Genomic DNA, 19,783 nt, shown 5'->3' on the forward strand with positions numbered 1-19,783 from the left:
AGTTGATCGCTCGCTGCTGTTTTTCGCAGCGCAGCGATCAGGTTACTACTGTGCATGCGTATGCACCGCAATGCACACGCGCGTCGTACAGGTACAAACAGCATTGTTGCTGTGCAATTCTTCTAGCGATGAATCCATTCGCACAACCGATCGCAAGGAGATTGACAGGAAGAGGGTGTTTACTGACCGTTTTCTGGGAGTGTTTGGGAAAACGCAGGCGTGTCCAGGCGTTTGCAGGGCGGGTGTCTGACGTCAATTCCGGGATTGGACAGGCCGAAGTGATCGCAAGGGCTGAGTAAGTCCAGAGCTACTCAGAAACGGCAAAAAAGGTTTTGTCCCGCTCGGCTGCACAAGCGTTTGCACACTTGCAAAGCGAAAATACTCTCCCCCATAGGCGGCGACTAGCTGATCGCTGCTCTGCAAAAAATAGCTAGCGAGCGATCAACTCGGAATGAGGGCCCATGTGCACTGCAGGGGGGGGGGGGGGGGGGCAGATATAACATGTGCAGAGAGAGTTAGATTTGGGTGGGGTGTGTTTAAACTGAAATCTAACTTGCAGTGTAAAAATAAAGCAGCCAGTATTTACCCTACACAGAAACAAGATAACCCACCCAAATCTAACTCTCTGTGCACATGTTATACAGTATCTGCCCCACCTGCAGTGCACATGGTTTTGCCCTTTAGCTAACAAATTTGCTGCTGCGATCAGATCTTAATTAGGCCCTTAGATGTTTATCATTATTATAGATGAATTTTAGTGAATATGAACATCTTTACTGTGTCCTTCTAGGTGTCCAGTCTTTTCAAGGATGGGACTATTGGAACAGACATAAATATCGTTGTTGTGAGTCTTTTGCTTTTGGAAGAGGAACCAGTAAGTTTGTAAGCTCTTCTCATTATCAGAATCAGCTTTATTGGCCAGGTATACTCGCGTTTACTAGGAATTGTTTGCAATGTATCACCAAATAACAACATGAAGGGGAGATACAAACGTGATACGTAACATACATGTATACTGTACATACATAACATGCTTTACTATGGGAATACTGTGTAGAATTGCATTATGACATGTGTACCACCAGCTTCTGCAGACTTCCACATACTGGCTGGCACAGTGCACACCAACACACAGCTGATATTGCGCTTTGGACATTATGGGGGCTATTCAATTGTTTGTCCTAATGCAATAATGAAAGGATGCCCATTGTTGCTATTCCATTGTTTTGGATGCCCTTTAATTATTGCGCTAGTCGTGCCCAGTTAGACAGGGTTTAGTCGTCTAAAGCGGCAAAACCTGTCTAAACTAACGGGGAAAAAAAGTCCAGTTTGGCCATACAAACAGCCGGCTTCTCGCACATTTCAGTTAGCTGCCACTGGGGCTGTGAGCTGAGATGTGACTGCCGCTGCTAATGGGCGTCTGATTGGAGTAGGGCAGCCATCAGGGGGGACTGTGGGGACTGGTGTCCTGCGCCCTTACAGAGAGGGGGGCCCACCCCTGGCTCCTAGCACCAATACCTGGAGAGCTGCACCAGGTTGTTGAACAATAGAGGGCTGATGCACAGGGAGGACTTCTTAACACAAGCCTTCAACTGCGCATCAGCTCTGCCATCCATTCCTGTAGGTCCGCAACACTCCACCTGTATGTAATATCACAATGTATGACATCACATAGGGGTGGAGCGGTGTGGCAGAATCTTTTATTGGGAGTGCAGAGAGGCCCTGTCTCTTTTGTCAGTACCGGGCCCCACAATTTCTGATGGCAGCCCTGGATTGAAGCAACAATTTAATGGCTCCGATAGAAGCCCATTAGTTAAAACACTCTCGCCAACAATTGAATATCCCTCTATGAATTTGTGCCTCATTAATGTCACCAAATGGGAACGGCATACCTGTCCCCATTACCAATCGCATAATCCAGGACAAATAAACCAGATACACAATCCACCTTAACCATGCCCATATCTGCCCAAATGACCCAGCCATCCAGCTATGACTGATGAGTTAATCAGGAAAGTCTAGGAAAATCTGGAATGTCGGCAGGTACAGCATAGAGTTGACAGGCTACCCTTATTGTACAGCAGGTGACCAGATTTCTCCTCCAGATCTCTTCATAAATATTTACCAGTAATGCATGACATTTCATAGTCATTTAGGCATTTTTTGTAGAGTGGTTGTCAATCTGAAATCTTCCCAGATTGTAATCTGATTGGATTGATGCAATTTGACACTCCAGATATATGACCAATTTGTGTCTAGAGCTAATCAAAATGCAATTTTATCATCAATTCATGACCGGCATTATTACAGTATGTGTGTCTTTAGGCAGATTTGGAGGAATAAATTATATTATCATTTACGGAACACAGGGATAGCTTGACCAATGGGAAATCTGGGAACCCTTTAGAATTACTACCTGCTGCATTGTTGAACAACGGCTCTTTCAAACTACACGAATGGGCGGCAACTGTGCCTTAAAAATCGAGAAAAGCATCTTTTGAAATCAGTTTTGTAGAACTATATTTCCTCCCAAAAGTTCCAGTACAATCTGTCTTGTTAGATAGATGTCAGTATTCTGTACACATATTGTGGAGAATTGTGCTTAGTTCCAAGTTATTGTACAGCAAAATTCATCTCTTTCAGATACTGTGTAAGGTTGTTTTATTAAGGCTTTAGGGGCACATGTATTAACATTATTTTTACTAAAATAATGTGTAAAAGGGTGTTTTCACACCCTTTTCACATTATTTTAGTATCACTAAATGTATTAAAGGGCTTTTGGAGCAGTTTTCGTGAAAAACTGCTCCAAACCCTTTAATTGTCATTACATTTAGTAACCCACATTGCATTTCCCATACTTATAATGCCCCTCGGCAGAGAAAGCTGTGCGGGACCGGGCTCCGGTGACCAGCTCTGTATGTCCGATGGACACACAAGCTGGTCACCTTTAAAAAAACAAACAAAAAAACAAAACAAAAAAAGTAAAAAATACCCCAAAACATACTTACCAGTGCCAGGAGCCGGGGATCGGTGCTCCGGTGAGCGCCGCTGGGAAACGGGTCCTCCATGTGCTGCGCTGTGACCCCTGTGCTTTAAAGTGACGCTGCAATGCAGCAACTCACTTTACAGCACCGGGGGTCACAGCATAGAAGCAGGGGACGGCGCCCGGCAGCCTCCTGGAGCAGCGGTCACCGGCTCCTGGGACTGGTAAGTATAAATCCAGGAAAGAGGGGGGCTCTTTAGCGGTGTGGGGGTAGTCGCAATGAGGGGGCACCAGCGGCGGCGTTAGCGATGGCACATGCACAGCAGGACATCTGGGTATTTTTTACGAAAAATACCCTGATGATGCTGCGGAGAGGCAACACAGGGGCAAGCTCTGTCCCTGCATGCAATAATTGATACATCTATGCGATGTACTCAATTATTGCATTGCGAGTTTGGCTGGTATTATCACCTGTCATCCGCATCATCAGGTGCGGATGGTGATAAATTGGCCCCTTGCAATCTTTATTGTATAATTGTGGATAGTAATTTTTTGTAACAAGCTCAGCCAGCTGTCTTAAGATTGATTTCTAGAAATGTTCAATAGAACATGATGTTATATTATATTCTGTGTAGAAAATTTGATTTTCTCCGTATTTTTGTTTGTAAAACAGGGATCAAAGAAGCTTCAGTAGACATAGTAATAATAGTTCCCCTGCAGCGACCATATTAAATGTAGGAATATTCTTGTCTGCCTGGTAACTAGATATTTTTTTTTTTTTTTAAACATTTCTTTCTTTATTGAGGCATTTCTTTGAACAACGTGACATTAAATGTAACGACATTGTAGATATCAATCTAAAATGAGAACAGCTTGACAGATGGAGACAGCGTGTCATTCACCAAATACAATATGTGGCTTAAATAGGAGTCGATATACAAGCGGTTTGGACAATATTTAAGAATACCAAATATCCTCTATAAATATGTCGTGTACTTACAGAGAGATGGGAACACTTCAGGGCCCCTAGCTGGCGCCATCGAGTCCGATGGGAGGGTCTCCGAGAAAAACCCTGGTTTCATACCAAAGTGTGTCACGGAAACACTGACTAATAGCCTCCTTAGTATGAGCGGGAAGTGTATCAATAAAACTCTCCCATGTTTCGAAGAAAAATTCCGTGCGAGATTCCTTTTGCAATGAGGCCTCCAGCCAATCCATATGGCAGATAAAAAAAAGTTTGTCTCTAAACATTTCCAGTGTCGGGACAGAGCTATGGACCCACATTTGCAGAACAGCTTTCCTAGCTGCCGAAGAGATTGCTAACAACAACTTCCTAACTGGTTTGGGAACTCTAATGCCCGGGGGAATAATGCCAAATATGGCCCACTCCGGTGTAAAGGGGGTATAGTTCACTAAATGCTGAGAGGCAAAGCGCCATACTGCTAGCCAGAACCTTCTCAATAGCGGGCAAGCCCAGAAACAATGATATAGGTCGGCAGAGGGGTGGCCACATTTAGGACAAGAAGAGTCAGCTAGTAGGCCTATCAAGAAACCCCTGTGGGGAGAAATGTAGGATCTGTGGAATATGCTCAGGTACATTTCTGTGTATTTGGCAGCTGGAAACGTAGTTATTGAAAAATGTAACATACGTAGTAACCCCTCTACATCTAGATTGGGAAAGTGTTCCAACCATTGTGCGTAACTAGATATTTATAAAACACATATGGGGGTCATTTAGTGCACCAACAAAAACATGTTTCTACTTTTTGATAATTTTGCCTACAAATCCGTCATGCTCATATTGTATATAGACGGGAGTCCACAGTGTGTAGAAAAGTATCCAAAATTATTCCTATTGCAAATGCTCCTCTTTGTTCTTTCTTAATTGCATGTATAATTAACCACTTTCCCCCTTTGTTTTGCAGGCTGGGCTTACAATCAATCACCACGCAGATCAGTCCTTAAACAATTTCTGCCAGTGGCAATCCGCTCTCTTGGGAAAGAATGGGAAAAGGCACGATCACGCCATCTTGCTGACAGGATTAGATATTTGTTCATGGAAAAATGAACCTTGCGATACTTTAGGTGCATTTATGATCTCAGGCAACATTGATTCACGTGCAATGTATAGTAACTGTTTTCATATAACAATTGTTTTAAAGTTACAGTTTACATAACGTTTAGTGAGCCTTTTATTTAATTTAAAACATTAATGTGGAAGAATGGATAGAGGTGAAATTAGAGAATAAAAGAATGTAAGGGAAAAAAATTATCCAGATTTAAAACAATTCTCCTGTTGCAGTGTGTGGAACAGAGCACGTTGCCAACAATCCCTTGCAAATGACAAAAATAAAAGGCAATATTTTGGCAGAACATGTATGGATGTTTGCCGGTTCAATAGATAATGGGTACAATGCAATATTGGGCAGAAATTGGGCGTATGTTGCTCCTGAACTGCGTACATGCGAGTTGATCGCTCGTTGTTTTTTTTTTTCCGCAACGGAGCGATCAATCGCTAACGCACATGCGCAATGTCCGCAGTGCGACTGCGCCAAGTAAATTTGCTATGCAGTTAGGATTTTTACTCACGGCTTTTTCATCGTTCTGGTGATCGTAATGTGATTGACAGGAAGTGGGTGTTTCTGGGCGGAAACTGGACGTTTTATGGGTGTGTGCGGAAAAACGCTACCGTTTCTGGGAAAAACGCGGGAGTGGCTGGAGAAACGGGGGAGTGTCTGGGCGAACGCTGGGTGTGTTTGTGACGTCAAACCAGGAACGACAAGCACTGAACTGATCGCAGATGCCGAGTAAGTCTGGAGCTACTCAGAAACTGCTAAGAGGTGTGTAATCGCAATTTTGAGAATCTTTCGTTTGCAATTTTAAGAAGCTAAGATTCACTCCCAGTAGGCGGCGGCTTAGCGTGTGCAATGCTGCTAAAAGCAGTTTGCGAGCGATCAACTCGAAATGAGGGCCATGGTATTTTTCGCCCGTATGCAGAACTTAATGCAGCTTCCAATGCGGTGGCTCCAATATATGTGTTTAGTTTGCTTGTAGTCATCAACATCAGTGTGCACTTGCACTTACCCTATTCTAGGTGTGAAAATACATCTTGAAACAGGTGAATGTACACTTAAGTGAAGGCGTGCATAGCCCGCAGTTACATCAACACACTCTCTCTGAATTTAGCAAAGGTGAGAACACACCACTACAATCTAGTTTACTCTCTATAGTTGTAAGTGTAGAAGCAATTAAAATGTATAGGAATCTTACAGGCTCTCAGTTCCAGCGCATGCGGTGCGCGAAAACTCAACATCAGCCCCAGTATGTCAATGCCTCAGACAAATGTATATTTGCAGCCCTACCTAATAGAAGCACTGTTGGAATTACGAAAGTCAGTATACAACTACCCTACTATCCATCATGAAAGTCAGTATACAACTACCTTCCTATCCATCATGAAAGTTGGTATACAACTACCCTCCTATCCATCATGAAAGTCAGTATACAACTACCTTCCTATCCATCATGAAAGTTGGTATACAACTACCCTCCTATCCATCATGAAAGTCAGCATACAACTACCCTACTATCCACCATAAAAGTCAGTATACAACTACCTTCCTATCCATCATGAAAGTTGGTATACAACTACCCTCCTATCCATCATGAAAGTTGGTATACAACTATCCTACTATCCACCATTAAAGGTGACATACAACTACCCTCCTATCCACCATGAAAGGTGACATACAACTACCCTCCTATCCACCATGAAAGGTGACATACAACTACCCTACTATCAACCATGAAAGGTGCTATACAACTACTCTCCTCCTATATATCATGAAAAGTGACATATAACTACCCTACTAATCATCATGAAAAGTGGTATATAACTACTCTCCTATCCACCATGAAAGGTGACATACAACTACCCTACTATCCACCATGAAAGGTGCTATACAACTACTCTCCTCCTATATATCATGAAAAGTGACATATAACTACCCTACTAATCATCATGAAAAGTGGTATATAACTACTCTCCTATCCATCATGAAAGGTGGTATACAACTACCCTAATATCCATCATGAAAGGTGCTATACAACTACCCTTGTATCCATCATGAAAGTTGCTATACAACTACCTTCCTATCCATTATGAAAGTTGCTCAACAACTGCCCGCCACCATTCCTTCCCCGATGAGGGCTTGGACTAAATTTGGATAATCACTTAAATGTATCTATACTGCCTTACTGCACCTGGTTAGTTAAACAGATCCTTGGTGCAGGAGATCTGTCTGAAATCAGACAGAACCCTGCCTACTCACAATTCAGCATAACCCCAAATTCCACCTTCATGTCTTAGACACGCCCTCACTAAACCTACATGTTATCGCCCAGTTATGCTCACTCTGCGCAAGAGGAGATGCAACTGAAATGCGTAGAACAATGTATTGGAAGTATTGCATATGAAACAGCACAGAGCCCCGAGCAGTCCTGTTCAAGGATTTCAGCAGTTATATTGGTTTTATATTCTTTTAGGTTTATATATTTATGTGGCGACTTGGCCTTTACCAATTATATTGTTTTATCCAAAATAATAATGGTTTGTTGAGTATGTTGTATAGAAGTATTAATACAATTTAATTTGTAAGATGAGTGGAAATGATATATTGGTGTATTTGTTGTTTTATGTGTATATACTAAACATTGCTGTTCTAATTACTGTTCTTATTAATGCTGATTATTTTTATGCTGGTTATCCACTTGCATTATGAAACTCCAGTGACACATGCAATTGTGTTCGATTTGACGTGTGTAACCAGTGCTTACACCTGTCTTCGTGGGTGGGGATGTCAGTAGAACTCAGGGGGTCATTCTGACCTGACCGCACACTACTGTTCATCGCAGCAATCAGGTCAGAAGTGCGCATGCGCCGGTGCCGCAGTGCGCCGGCGCATGGCTGACAGCCAATGGCTGTCATTGCTTAGCGATCGCCTGATTGACAGGCAGAGGCGGTCACTGGGCGAGTGGGGGCGGCACGGCGACGTTTGTCCGCCATTTTGTGGGTGCAGTCCAGACAACGCAGGCATGGCCAAACCGTGTGGGGGATGGGCCGCAGCGGCTGCATGACATCACAAGCAGCCACTGTGACCCGGGCAGCGATGAGCAGCTCCCGGCCAGCACACAAAAGCAACGCTGTCCAGGACCTGCTCCTGAAGTGCAAAAGCATTGCTGCTGTGTGAAGCTTTTGTACTTCTGCAGGGGGTGGTTGACATGTGGGGCGGACTAGCCCTGTGCTGGGCGTCCCACCGCATGCCAGTGTGCCTGATCGGAGCCCTACGATCAGGTCTGAATCACCCCCCAAGTCCTCTGATATTTTTGTGGTCACATTGATGTACTATATATAAGTGAATAGAGCATGTAATGACATAACAAAAAAAAATGGCGCACAGCCGCTTCCCCAGACTGCAGGTGAACACAGCAGTTAGATATAGGGTCACTGGAACAGATAGCTACATTCCAATTACCATGTTCATGCTTTTGTGGGTGTTAGAAGTGAAAGCATTTCATTAATGCCAGCATGTAACCGGCATTATAGATTGGACATTATTTCAGCAATTGACCAACCTTATGCATGTTCTATTTTAGGCTTTGCACCAATTAATGGTATGTGCAGCAAGCATCGAAGCTGTACAATTAATGAAGACACGGGATTGGGCCTGGCTTTCACTATTGCTCACGAGTCTGGTCACAAGTAAGTTTTATCAATAAGATACCTGGCTCTCCCTTTACCTGAGGAAAGGCCAGATGAATTGTTAATTTCTGTTAATCAGTGGCGTCACTAGGTGGGGGGAGGGGGGGTGCAGGCCGCACTAGGTGACACCATCCAGAGGGATGACTCCAAAATAGCAGAGCTGCTGTTTTGGGGCTGCACAGCAGCTGCCGGAGCACTGGTACAGCCCCTAGTGTGATAAGAACGGGAGCGTGATACACGTGACACCTCCAAAACATCAGACCTCAGGGTATGTGACTTTGTGGACACAAGGTCAATATATCTCTAAGAAACTAAAGAAGTTTTAATATACCTGTACATTATTGTATGTCATAGGAAGGAACAGGGTGATGCAAAATAATATACAGTATCTAATGCACAGTATTGTGTACTACACAGCATTAATACAACCCATACTTGACTACTTTTGGCATCTAGTCTCCCGGAAAAGCCGGGAGAAGCTGCAGCAACCACTTTGTGGGGTGAGGCTGGTCTCATTAGACTCCGCCCCCTCATTGCAGGTCATACTTGCCTACCTGACCCTCTCCATGAGGGAGAAAATGCTCTGTTCCTGGACTTTACTGGTAATGTATGATTGCCATCACCTGTGGTGAGCTAGTTAATTGATAAGAAAGGTGTTTCACCACAGGTGATGGCAATCATACATTACCAGGAAAGTCCAGGAACAGAGCATTTTCTCCTCATGGAGAGGGTCAAGTAGGCAAGTATTTTGCAGGTACGTGTAGAAGAAGCAGGTCTAAAATGATGTGATTCTTGTCGTTTAGTCCTGCCCCCTTGATACACACGCAAGATTTGCAGGTAGTATCTGGGGGGGAAGGAGCGCAACTAAGCCCCTTGCGGGAGTGGGAATAGTCCCTGTTGGTCGGCATGCCGACCGGTGGGATATTCAGGGTTCGGGATCCTTGCGTCTCCCGACCGACGGTCACATAACTGCATCTCCACAGGGGAGTTAAAGGAAGGGATGGAGAGAGGAATAAGTCATCACAGTGCATTGGTTGCTGTTTCCAGGGGAGGGGCCAGCCATTGGCTAGCAGAGCACCAGGCCCCTTTTATATGCTGGGTGACCTGGGCCCACCACCGCTGTCATTAGCAGATTTGTGGACCTCATACTTCCAGTTATTTTCTACATTGCTCATTTTATTCCTATATATTTCTATACCAAAGAAATGATTTTTAAAAAAATGCAGTTTTTTGTAAACACAGTAAGTAGGTCGACAGTGGCTAGGTCGACAACTATTGGTCGACAGTAAGTAGGTCGACCTGGTTTCTAGGTCGACAGGGACCCTAGGTCGACATGTTCTAGATCGACATAACAAAATGTCGACATGAGTTTTTCCAAATTTTTAACTTTTTCATACTTTGCAATCCACGTAGATTACAATTGGAAATGGTAACCTGTGCCCAACGTAGTGGCAGTGGAGCAAGGCACCTTGCCTGAAGCATGGCTAGCAAAGCGATCCATGCGAGGGGATATGGTGCACTAATTGGGATTCCAGGTCATTGTACGGCGAAAATGACACAAAAAAACAACTCATGTCGACCTTTTCTCTTGTCGACCTACTACATACCAACCTAGAGTCCCTGTCGACCTTGAAACCATGTCGGCCTACTTACTGTCGACCAATAGTGGTGGACCTTAACATTATCGAACTAAGTCTAATCTACCTAACATACCACACCCCATGATAGTTACATTTAGGTAACTTACTGTGAAGCTTGGTACACACAAGGCTGTCCATTAGGTCTGCCGACCTATCTGATTATCGGTAAGTGCATACACACTTACTGATCATCGTCCCGATGTGCTGTGCACATTTACAGTACATGTGCCCACCCAGTTGTGTTGACAGTCACCGTCGGCCTCTGCAGCAGGTGTACAGGCAGTCTGCATCTCCATATAGACAGCACAATGTGCTTATATACTGTATCTGCAGATATATCGGTTATCAGCTGTGCTGCAGGGCCGACGCGATATGTGTGTGAATGATGTTGTTCATATATATATCAGTGTACAGTCCTGCCGATGCGCTCACGATATATCTGTTGTACAGTTAAACGGCTGATATATCGGCCAGCGTATGCAGCATAACTCATTAATCATGTAGCTGCTGCAGTGCTATCCTGTAGCTTAGTCATTGAAATAAATTACTTTTGCCACTTTTTCTAAGCTGTAAATATGTAGAATGAGGGATGTTTATTAACAACACTAAAAGCAGGGCATCCAATCAGACATTTGCTATCATGGTCTGAAGAGTATATCAGACAGATGCAAACTAATTGCTGATTGGCTATTAAGGTTTTAGTGCATGTTTGATCAATATTAGCAGATATCTGTGTCCCTATTATGGCTTTTATAGAGTAAGTGCATATACTAAACCTCAGCTCCTTGTTCTTTATCACAGTTTTGGTATGGTTCATGATGGAGAAGGGAACCCTTGCAGGAAAGCTGAGGGTAACATTATGTCTCCTACCCTGTCTGGAAACAATGGCGTATTTTCCTGGTCGGCGTGTAGTAGGCAGTATCTGAAGGAGTTCCTCAGGTGAGGATTAGCAACCATCTGCTGAGATGTTGAATGACCTAACGTACACTGTGAATTTCTATATTTTAATTAGTGTCTTGTGTTTCACTGTTTTACATGTAATAATACTTCCAAGAATCCTTCTAGGATTTTTACTGGCAGCTTTATTAGGTATATCTGTCGCTTCTGTCAAAGTTGCTTCCAAGCCAATGTTACGTTTACCCTGAAGAAGAGCAGAACAGATGTTCCTCTTGTTTTCCAATGCCCGAGCATTTCCAAAATTGACCTTTTGTTTCATTCTCCAGGTGTTGCTGTTAACCAATACCTTCTCTTCTCCTTCTGTTTCCTGTTAGCGACTCTCTGTACATGTTGAAACATTGTGAATGACTGGATTCTGTACCTTCATAAGAGAATGTTGGCATGATCTTGGAGAATTCCCCTGACCCATACTACCATTTATTTTATTTTAATTCAAAGTTCCAGCCCTAAGTAACACATTGCATCTTGTATTGCTGTAAATCACAGCTCTGAATGTTACACTTTCTACAATTATTGTCCGGCATCCTTTCTCCCTTCCTTCAGCCTACGATTACTCCACTAAATCTACGTTCTTACCAGCTGTTATTTTTTTTTTAATGAAATATCATTTTCTTAGTGACGATACTGTATAATTAAACATTGCTCTAAAATATATAGAAAGTAACAGAGATAAAAGACTACAGGGGGCAATGATTGCACATAAAGACCTGTGCCTTATTCAGAGGTGAGATTAATGTGGTTGGTGTTATACGGGAGTAGCTTTGTACTGTAGTGTAACAATGTTTTTATTATTTCTGTTATATTTTGTTACTGGCAGGCAAGAATGTTACTTGTTTTTCCTAAACACACCAAATGTACCAAATGTTAGTAAACTTTTGTAACATATACAGTGCATCCATTCAAAAATGATAACGAGTTCCAAGTAGAAATCATTTATTTTAGGTGAACCAAATTTACAATAATAATAATAATAATAATAATAATAATAATAATTTTATTTATATAGCGCTCTTTCTCCAATAGGACTCAAGGCGCTTAACAGATACATAGCATAATATAGTACAGAAAATAATGAAGTACATTTTCATAAAATATTATTATAATAAAAAAGTAAAAGAAAGTTAATATACTACAGCTAAAAAAAAAACGTGATATTTGTTTCACTGCTCCAAGTCCTGCTCACTGCTCAAACCCACACAATCCAAAATGCAAGCTCACCAACTAATCTTCCCTCCTGCATTTGGTTTCCGTTAAAGCTATTGTTCCCCTTTGGACTGTATTCCTTCCCCCTTATACAGCGTGTAGGTCGGGGTTACCTGTTGGGAGGGGTGTGATACAGATGATAGACATTATAAAGGTCTACAGTCATTAGGTCAACACCATAGGGATGATAGTAAAAAAGTTGACATGGTCAAAAGTCAATTGTCAAAAGGTCAAGGTCAAAAGGTTGACACAAAAAAGTTTTTGGTGTTCGTTTGTGTTTTTAAATGTATTTCACCCAAATTTGTTGAAATGCATCCCATCGCGGGCCAGATTCGCTCGTCACCCTTAGACAATTTGGGCTTGGTACTAAATGTAATAGTTTGTGACATGGATAGTAAATGCAGCAAAAGTTGTAAAAACATAAAAAAAAACATTAGAAACATGTCAACCTTTTTTGTGTCAATCTTTTGACCATGTTGACATTTTGACTGTCGATCTTTTGACCCGGTTGACCTTTTGACTGTCGACCCTATAGTGTCGACCTATTGACGGTCGACCTTATAACTGTCTATCTAACAACCACCTCCTGTTGGGAGTCTCTGCTTTACATGAAATCGGCAGCCAAACTATGTAGTTTATCTGATGCTGCAGTTCACACATGAGGAGGCCTCAATTTGCTCAGGTTAATGGAATGGTAAGGTAACACAGCCTGTTCTTCACCTAAAAAGGCTGAAACAGTCTGTGTCAAGCCAATGTCAAGTTTTACATCTCAGTTGGGGACATTCAGCAGAATGCTTTTTTCTTTTGCAGTAACTTTGTCCTCTTATGCTTTGTAAAGGAACGATGCATGCATATCATCACGTGTTGTGTATTGAAATCAATAATTGAATTTCATATGGCTTTGCCTATATTATAGGCAGTGGCGTCACTTGGGTGGGTGACACACAGTGCAGCACTGTGTGGATGGAGGCATGGTCTCATTATGAATACTGAAAATGGTAAAAACTACAATAAACAGACAGTTAATGGCCGGATAGAGGCAATAAGAACTACCCAAGTGGCTTGGAGCATCTGTAATGTAAATCAGATGCAAATATAACATTTTATCTTTGTAATTACTGCACAACACTTAAAAATATATTTGTATGCTTTTCCTTTCCCAACTGAGTATGAAGTATTCTTCATATGTGCTAAATGCAGTTGCAGCATTGCAGGGGGTCAATGCAGTGAATCCAACGCGTTTTGTCACACCAGACTTCTTCAAAGTTGGGTTCCCTGCATTGACCCCCTTGCCTATTTTAAGTTAAGTCAGAACTCCTTACCTTTTACAAATACCTTTATGATTTTACAAGTGTTTAAAAAACTTTTTATGTTTTATTCCACTTTTATGTGTTATTAAAAACTTGTTTGTATTATTATATATTTTTTGGCTCATAAATTTTAAGTTTTAGTGATTGTATTTTAAACAACACAAGTCGCCGGTACCCTTATCCCCCGACTCTCTCTCTCTCTCTATATATATAAAACTATAATAACACACACACACAATATACATTACACCGCATACGTAGTTTTTTACAGGCAAAATACAAATGTCTAAAAAACACATCCACTAATAAAAAAAAAAAAACTACTGAAAACAAACAGCATCCTGTGTAATGCTGTTATCAATCATATTCACAGCTGGTTACTAGCTCCCCCCCTCCCCCCCTCTCCTCCTCTTCCCTGAACCCACATAGCAGTCTCAAACCTCCCCTCTCCCTTAAACCCATATAGCAGTCTCTACCCCCCTTCCCCCACCCCTGAACCCATATAGCAGTCACTACCCCCCTTCCCCCCCTCCCCTGAACCTATACAGCAGTCTCTACCCCCCCTCCCCTGAACCTATGCAGCAGTCTCTACCTCCCTCCCCTTAAACCTATAAAGCAGTCTCTACCCCCCTCCCCTGAACCTATACAGCAGTCTCTACCCCCTTCCCCTGAACCTATACAGCAGTCTCTACCCCCCTCTTCTCCCCCCCCCCCCCCGACCCATATGGCAGCTTTACCTTTGATGTATTTTTTTCACAGTGGCAGATCTGATGCCCAGATTATCCACTGCCTTCTGCCAGATCCGCTGCCCGCTGCGCAGAGCCACTGCTGCTACCCGCTGCCCTCTGCACGCTCCTGCCGTGGCTCCGCCCCCTATGCCGCCCAGCACCTGATGTCACAGAGGAAATCCCGGTCAGCAGACCCTATGGCGTGACCGGGTATTTCCTCAGTGGCGCCGCATCTCGGAGTTTCGTAGTGCAATGACAAGCGGCTCAGCCGGGCCGCTTGTCATTGCACAGTGGTATGGGACAGCGCGCCAGGCAGAATCGGTTTGCAGGCCGCATCCGGCCCGCGGGCCGCATGTTGCCCACCCCTACTCTAGATGGAGAAAATCTAGGGGTAACTATGGTGGAAAAAGATTTGGGGGTGCTCATAGACCATAGGCTTAGTAACAGTACACAATGCCAAACTGCAGCAAAGCAGGCAAGTAAAGTGCTTGCGTGCATTAAACGGGGTATTGAGACAAGGGACGAGGATGTAATCCTGCCACTGTACAAATCATTGGTACGCCCACACCTGGAATATTGCGTTCAGTTCTGGGCCCCATATTACAAAAGAATATCGGGGAACTAGAAAGAGTTCAAAGACGAGCTACTAAATTGATTAAAGGGTTAGAGACACTGGAATATGAGAAGAAGCTTACTAAATTAAACATGTATTCACTAGAAAAGAGGAGACTAAGAGGAGACATTATTAATATCTTCAAATATGTAAAGGGTCATTACAAGGAGTGAGCAGCGGATTTGTTTATTAAAAGAACTCTGTATAAGACACATGGGCACTCACTGAGGCTAGAAGAAAGAAAATTCCGTACACAACGTAGGAAAGGGTTCTTCTCCGTAAGGGGAATAAAGATTTGGAACTCACTGCCGGAGAAGGCAGTAATGGTAGACTCTGTAATTGCATTTAAAAATGGATTGGACAAATTTCTAACAGGAAAACGTATCACGGGCTTTAGCATTTAGCATATTGACATTAATATTCGGGGAGTGGTTGGAATCATTGCTTTAAATCGGTACTAAACCATTACTTCGGCATGCACAGTATAATATGAACAGATTAACGCAGAATACAGGTTGAACCCGATGGGCATTTTGCCTCCTTTCAACCTCACTGACTATGTAACTATGTAACTGTGAGAATTCCTACATGCAGTGAGAAATGCAGGATTTCTAGGGGGAAGGGGGCGTTTCCAAATGCAATCTACAAATATCCTGCTCTGAGGAACATTATAGCTGATCTATTACGTAGGGTGTAATAAACATATTTAAATTATATAAACAATATAAGTGGTCAGGAAAAGGTTAAACATACTATAATAAAGGCACAAACATTATGAAGCTAATACTGCACTTTGTAAGCACACATTCTCCCGCCTCATGGTAAGGCTCCTGTCTCTTCTTTCTGGTAACTACTCTTTGGTCCAGTGCACTTAATGAGGGCTCAGAACCATACACACACAGCAAACTTCGTAGAAAAAGCTGCTACTGGGCATGTGCAGCAGCTCTGCATGATGTGGCGGCGGCTCTAGTAATCGTATTACAGGTTGAGTATCCCTTATCCAAAATTCGAAATCCCTGTATATACCATTGCTATTGTTGTAATAATTTGCCACTTACCAAGGGGAGGGGGGTTTCTGGGCAACCAGAACCCCCCCTCCTCTCTCCTGCGTTTGCCTATAACATGCGCATTATGATAACATGAAACTTAAGGCCAGAAAATCACAGTTACATTTCACTCTGAATTAGGTGCTTTCTTTGCTAAAAGTGTAAGTGGATATTTACTAGAGATGAGCGCCTGAAATTTTTCGGGTTTTGTGTTTTGGTTTTGGGTTCGGTTCCGCGGCCGTGTTTTGGGTTCGACCGCGTTTTGGCAAAACCTCACCGAATTTTTTTAGTCGGATTCGGGTGTGTTTTGGATTCGGGTGTTTTTTTCAAAAAACACTAAAAAACAGCTTAAATCATAGAATTTGGGGGTCATTTTGATCCCAAAGTATTATTAACCTCAAAAACCATAATTTACACTCATTTTCAGTCTATTCTGAATACCTCACACCTCACAATATTATTTTTAGTCCTAAAATTTGCACCGAGGTCGCTGTGTGAGTAAGATAAGCGACCCTAGTGGCCGACACAAACACCGGGCCCATCTAGGAGTGGCACTGCAGTGTCACGCAGGATGTCCCTTCCAAAAAACCCTCCCCAAACAGCACATGACGCAAAGAAAAAAAGAGGCGCAATGAGGTAGCTGTGTGAGTAAGATTAGCGACCCTAGTGGCCGACACAAACACCGGGCCCATCTAGGAGTGGCACTGCAGTGTCACGCAGGATGGCCCTTCCAAAAAACCCTCCCCAAACAGCACATGACGCAAAGAAAAAAAGAGGCGCAATGAGGTAGCTGTGTGAGTAAGATTAGCGACCCTAGTGGCCGACACAAACACCGGGCCCATCTAGGAGTGGCACTGCAGTGTCACGCAGGATGTCCCTTCCAAAAAACCCTCCCCAAACAGCACATGACGCAAAGAAAAAAAGAGGCGCAATGAGGTAGCTGTGTGAGTAAGATTAGCGACCCTAGTGGCCGACACAAACACCGGGCCCATCTAGGAGTGGCACTGCAGTGTCACGCAGGATGTCCCTTCCAAAAAACCCTCCCCAAACAGCACATGACGCAAAGAAAAAAAGAGGCGCAATGAGGTAGCTGACTGTGTGAGTAAGATTAGCGACCCTAGTGGCCGACACAAACACCGGGCCCATTTAGGAGTGGCACTGCAGTGTCACGCAGGATGTCCCTTCCAAAAAACCCTCCCCAATCAGCACATGATGCAAAGAAAAAGAAAAGAAAAAAGAGGTGCAAGATGGAATTGTCCTTGGGCCCTCCCACCCACCCTTATGTTGTATAAACAAAACAGGACATGCACACTTTAACCAACCCATCATTTCAGTGACAGGGTCTGCCACACGACTGTGACTGATATGACGGGTTGGTTTGGACCCCCCCCAAAAAAGAAGCAATTAATCTCTCCTTGCACAAACTGGCTCTACAGAGGCAAGATGTCCACCTCATCATCACCCTCCGATATATCACCGTGTACATCCCCCTCCTCACAGATTATCAATTCGTCCCCACTGGAATCCACCATCTCAGCTCCCTGTGTACTTTGTGGAGGCAATTGCTGCTGGTCAATGTCTCCGCGGAGGAATTGATTATAATTCATTTTAATGAACATCATCTTCTCCACATTTTCTGGATGTAACCTCGTACGCCGATTGCTGACAAGGTGAGCGGCGGCACTAAACACTCTTTCGGAGTACACACTTGTGGGAGGGCAACTTAGGTAGAATAAAGCCAGTTTGTGCAAGGGCCTCCAAATTGCCTCTTTTTCCTGCCAGTATAAGTACGGACTGTGTGACGTGCCTACTTGGATGCGGTCACTCATATAATCCTCCACCATTCTATCAATGTTGAGAGAATCATATGCAGTGACAGTAGACGACATGTCCGTAATCGTTGTCAGGTCCTTCAGTCCGGACCAGATGTCAGCATCAGCAGTCGCTCCAGACTGCCCTGCATCACCGCCAGCGGGTGGGCTCGGAATTCTGAGCCTTTTCCTCGCACCCCCAGTTGCGGGAGAATGTGAAGGAGGAGATGTTGACAGGTCGCGTTCCGCTTGACTTGACAATTTTGTCACCAGCAGGTCTTTCAACCCCAGCAGACTTGTGTCTGCCGGAAAGAGAGATCCAAGGTAGGCTTTAAATCTAGGATCGAGCACGGTGGCCAAAATGTAGTGCTCTGATTTCAACAGATTGACCACCCGTGAATCCTTGTTAAGCGAATTAAGGGCTCCATCCACAAGTCCCACATGCCTAGCGGAATCGCTCCGTGTTAGCTCCTCCTTCAATGTCTCCAGCTTCTTCTGCAAAAGCCTGATGAGGGGAATGACCTGACTCAGGCTGGCAGTGTCTGAACTGACTTCACGTGTGGCAAGTTCAAAGGGCATCAGAACCTTGCACAACGTTGAAATCATTCTCCACTGCGCCTGAGACAGGTGCATTCCACCTACTATATCGTGCTCAATTGTATAGGCTTGAATGGCCTTTTGCTGCTCCTCCAACCTCTGAAGCATATAGAGGGTTGAATTCCACCTCGTTACCACTTCTTGCTTCAGATGATGGCAGGGCAGGTTCAGTAGTTTTTGGTGGTGCTCCAGTCTTCTGTACGTGGTGCCTGTACGCCGAAAGTGTCCCGCAATTCTTCTGGCCACCGACAGCATCTCTTGCACGCCCCTGTCGTTTTTAAAAAAATTCTGCACCACCAAATTCAAGGTATGTGCAAAACATGGGACGTGCTGGAATTTGCCCATATTTAATGCACACACAATATTGCTGGCGTTGTCCGATGCCACAAATCCACAGGAGAGTCCAATTGGGGTAAGCCATTCCGCGATGATCTTCCTCAGTTGCCGTAAGAGGTTTTCAGCTGTGTGCGTATTCTGGAAAGCGGTGATACAAAGCGTAGCCTGCCTAGGAAAGAGTTGGCGTTTGCGAGATGCTGCTACTGGTGCCGCCGCTGCTGTTCTTGCGGCGGGAGTCCATACATCTACCCAGTGGGCTGTCACAGTCATATAGTCCTGACCCTGCCCTGCTCCACTTGTCCACATGTCCGTGGTTAAGTGGACATTGGGTACAACTGCATTTTTTAGGACACTGGTGAGTCTTTTTCTGACGTCCGTGTACATTCTCGGTATCGCCTGCCTAGAGAAGTGGAACCTAGATGGTATTTGGTAACGGGGGCACACTGCCTCAATAAATTGTCTAGTTCCCTGTGAACTAACGGCGGATACCGGACGCACGTCTAACACCAACATAGTTGTCAAGGCCTCAGTTATCCGCTTTGCAGCAGGATGACTGCTGTGATATTTCATCTTCCTCGCAAAGGACTGTTGAACAGTCAATTGCTTACTGGAAGTAGTACAAGTGGGCTTACGACTTCCCCTCTGGGATGACCATCGACTCCCAGCAGCAACAACAGCAGCGCCAGCAGCAGTAGGCGTTACACGCAAGGATGCATCGGAGGAATCCCAGGCAGGAGAGGAATCGTCAGAATTGCCAGTGACATGGCCTGCAGGACTATTGGCATTCCTGGGGAAGGA

General features: G+C 44.0%; 1 protein-coding gene across 1 annotated transcript in view; it reads left to right on the forward strand.

Moving 5' to 3' along the window:
- ADAMTS18 (ADAM metallopeptidase with thrombospondin type 1 motif 18) overlaps positions 1-19,783 on the forward strand; it is a 168,920-nt gene that overhangs the window by 83,202 nt on the left and 65,935 nt on the right. The window contains exons 6-9 of the mRNA XM_063945394.1: positions 791-874; positions 4,909-5,068; positions 8,639-8,744; positions 11,186-11,323. Of these exons, the coding sequence (XP_063801464.1) occupies positions 791-874; positions 4,909-5,068; positions 8,639-8,744; positions 11,186-11,323 (488 nt within the window). The remainder of the gene's footprint in view (positions 1-790; positions 875-4,908; positions 5,069-8,638; positions 8,745-11,185; positions 11,324-19,783) is intronic.

The sequence above is a fragment of the Pseudophryne corroboree genome, chromosome 11, assembly GCF_028390025.1.
Source record: "Pseudophryne corroboree isolate aPseCor3 chromosome 11, aPseCor3.hap2, whole genome shotgun sequence".
NCBI classification, from domain to species: domain Eukaryota; kingdom Metazoa; phylum Chordata; class Amphibia; order Anura; family Myobatrachidae; genus Pseudophryne; species Pseudophryne corroboree.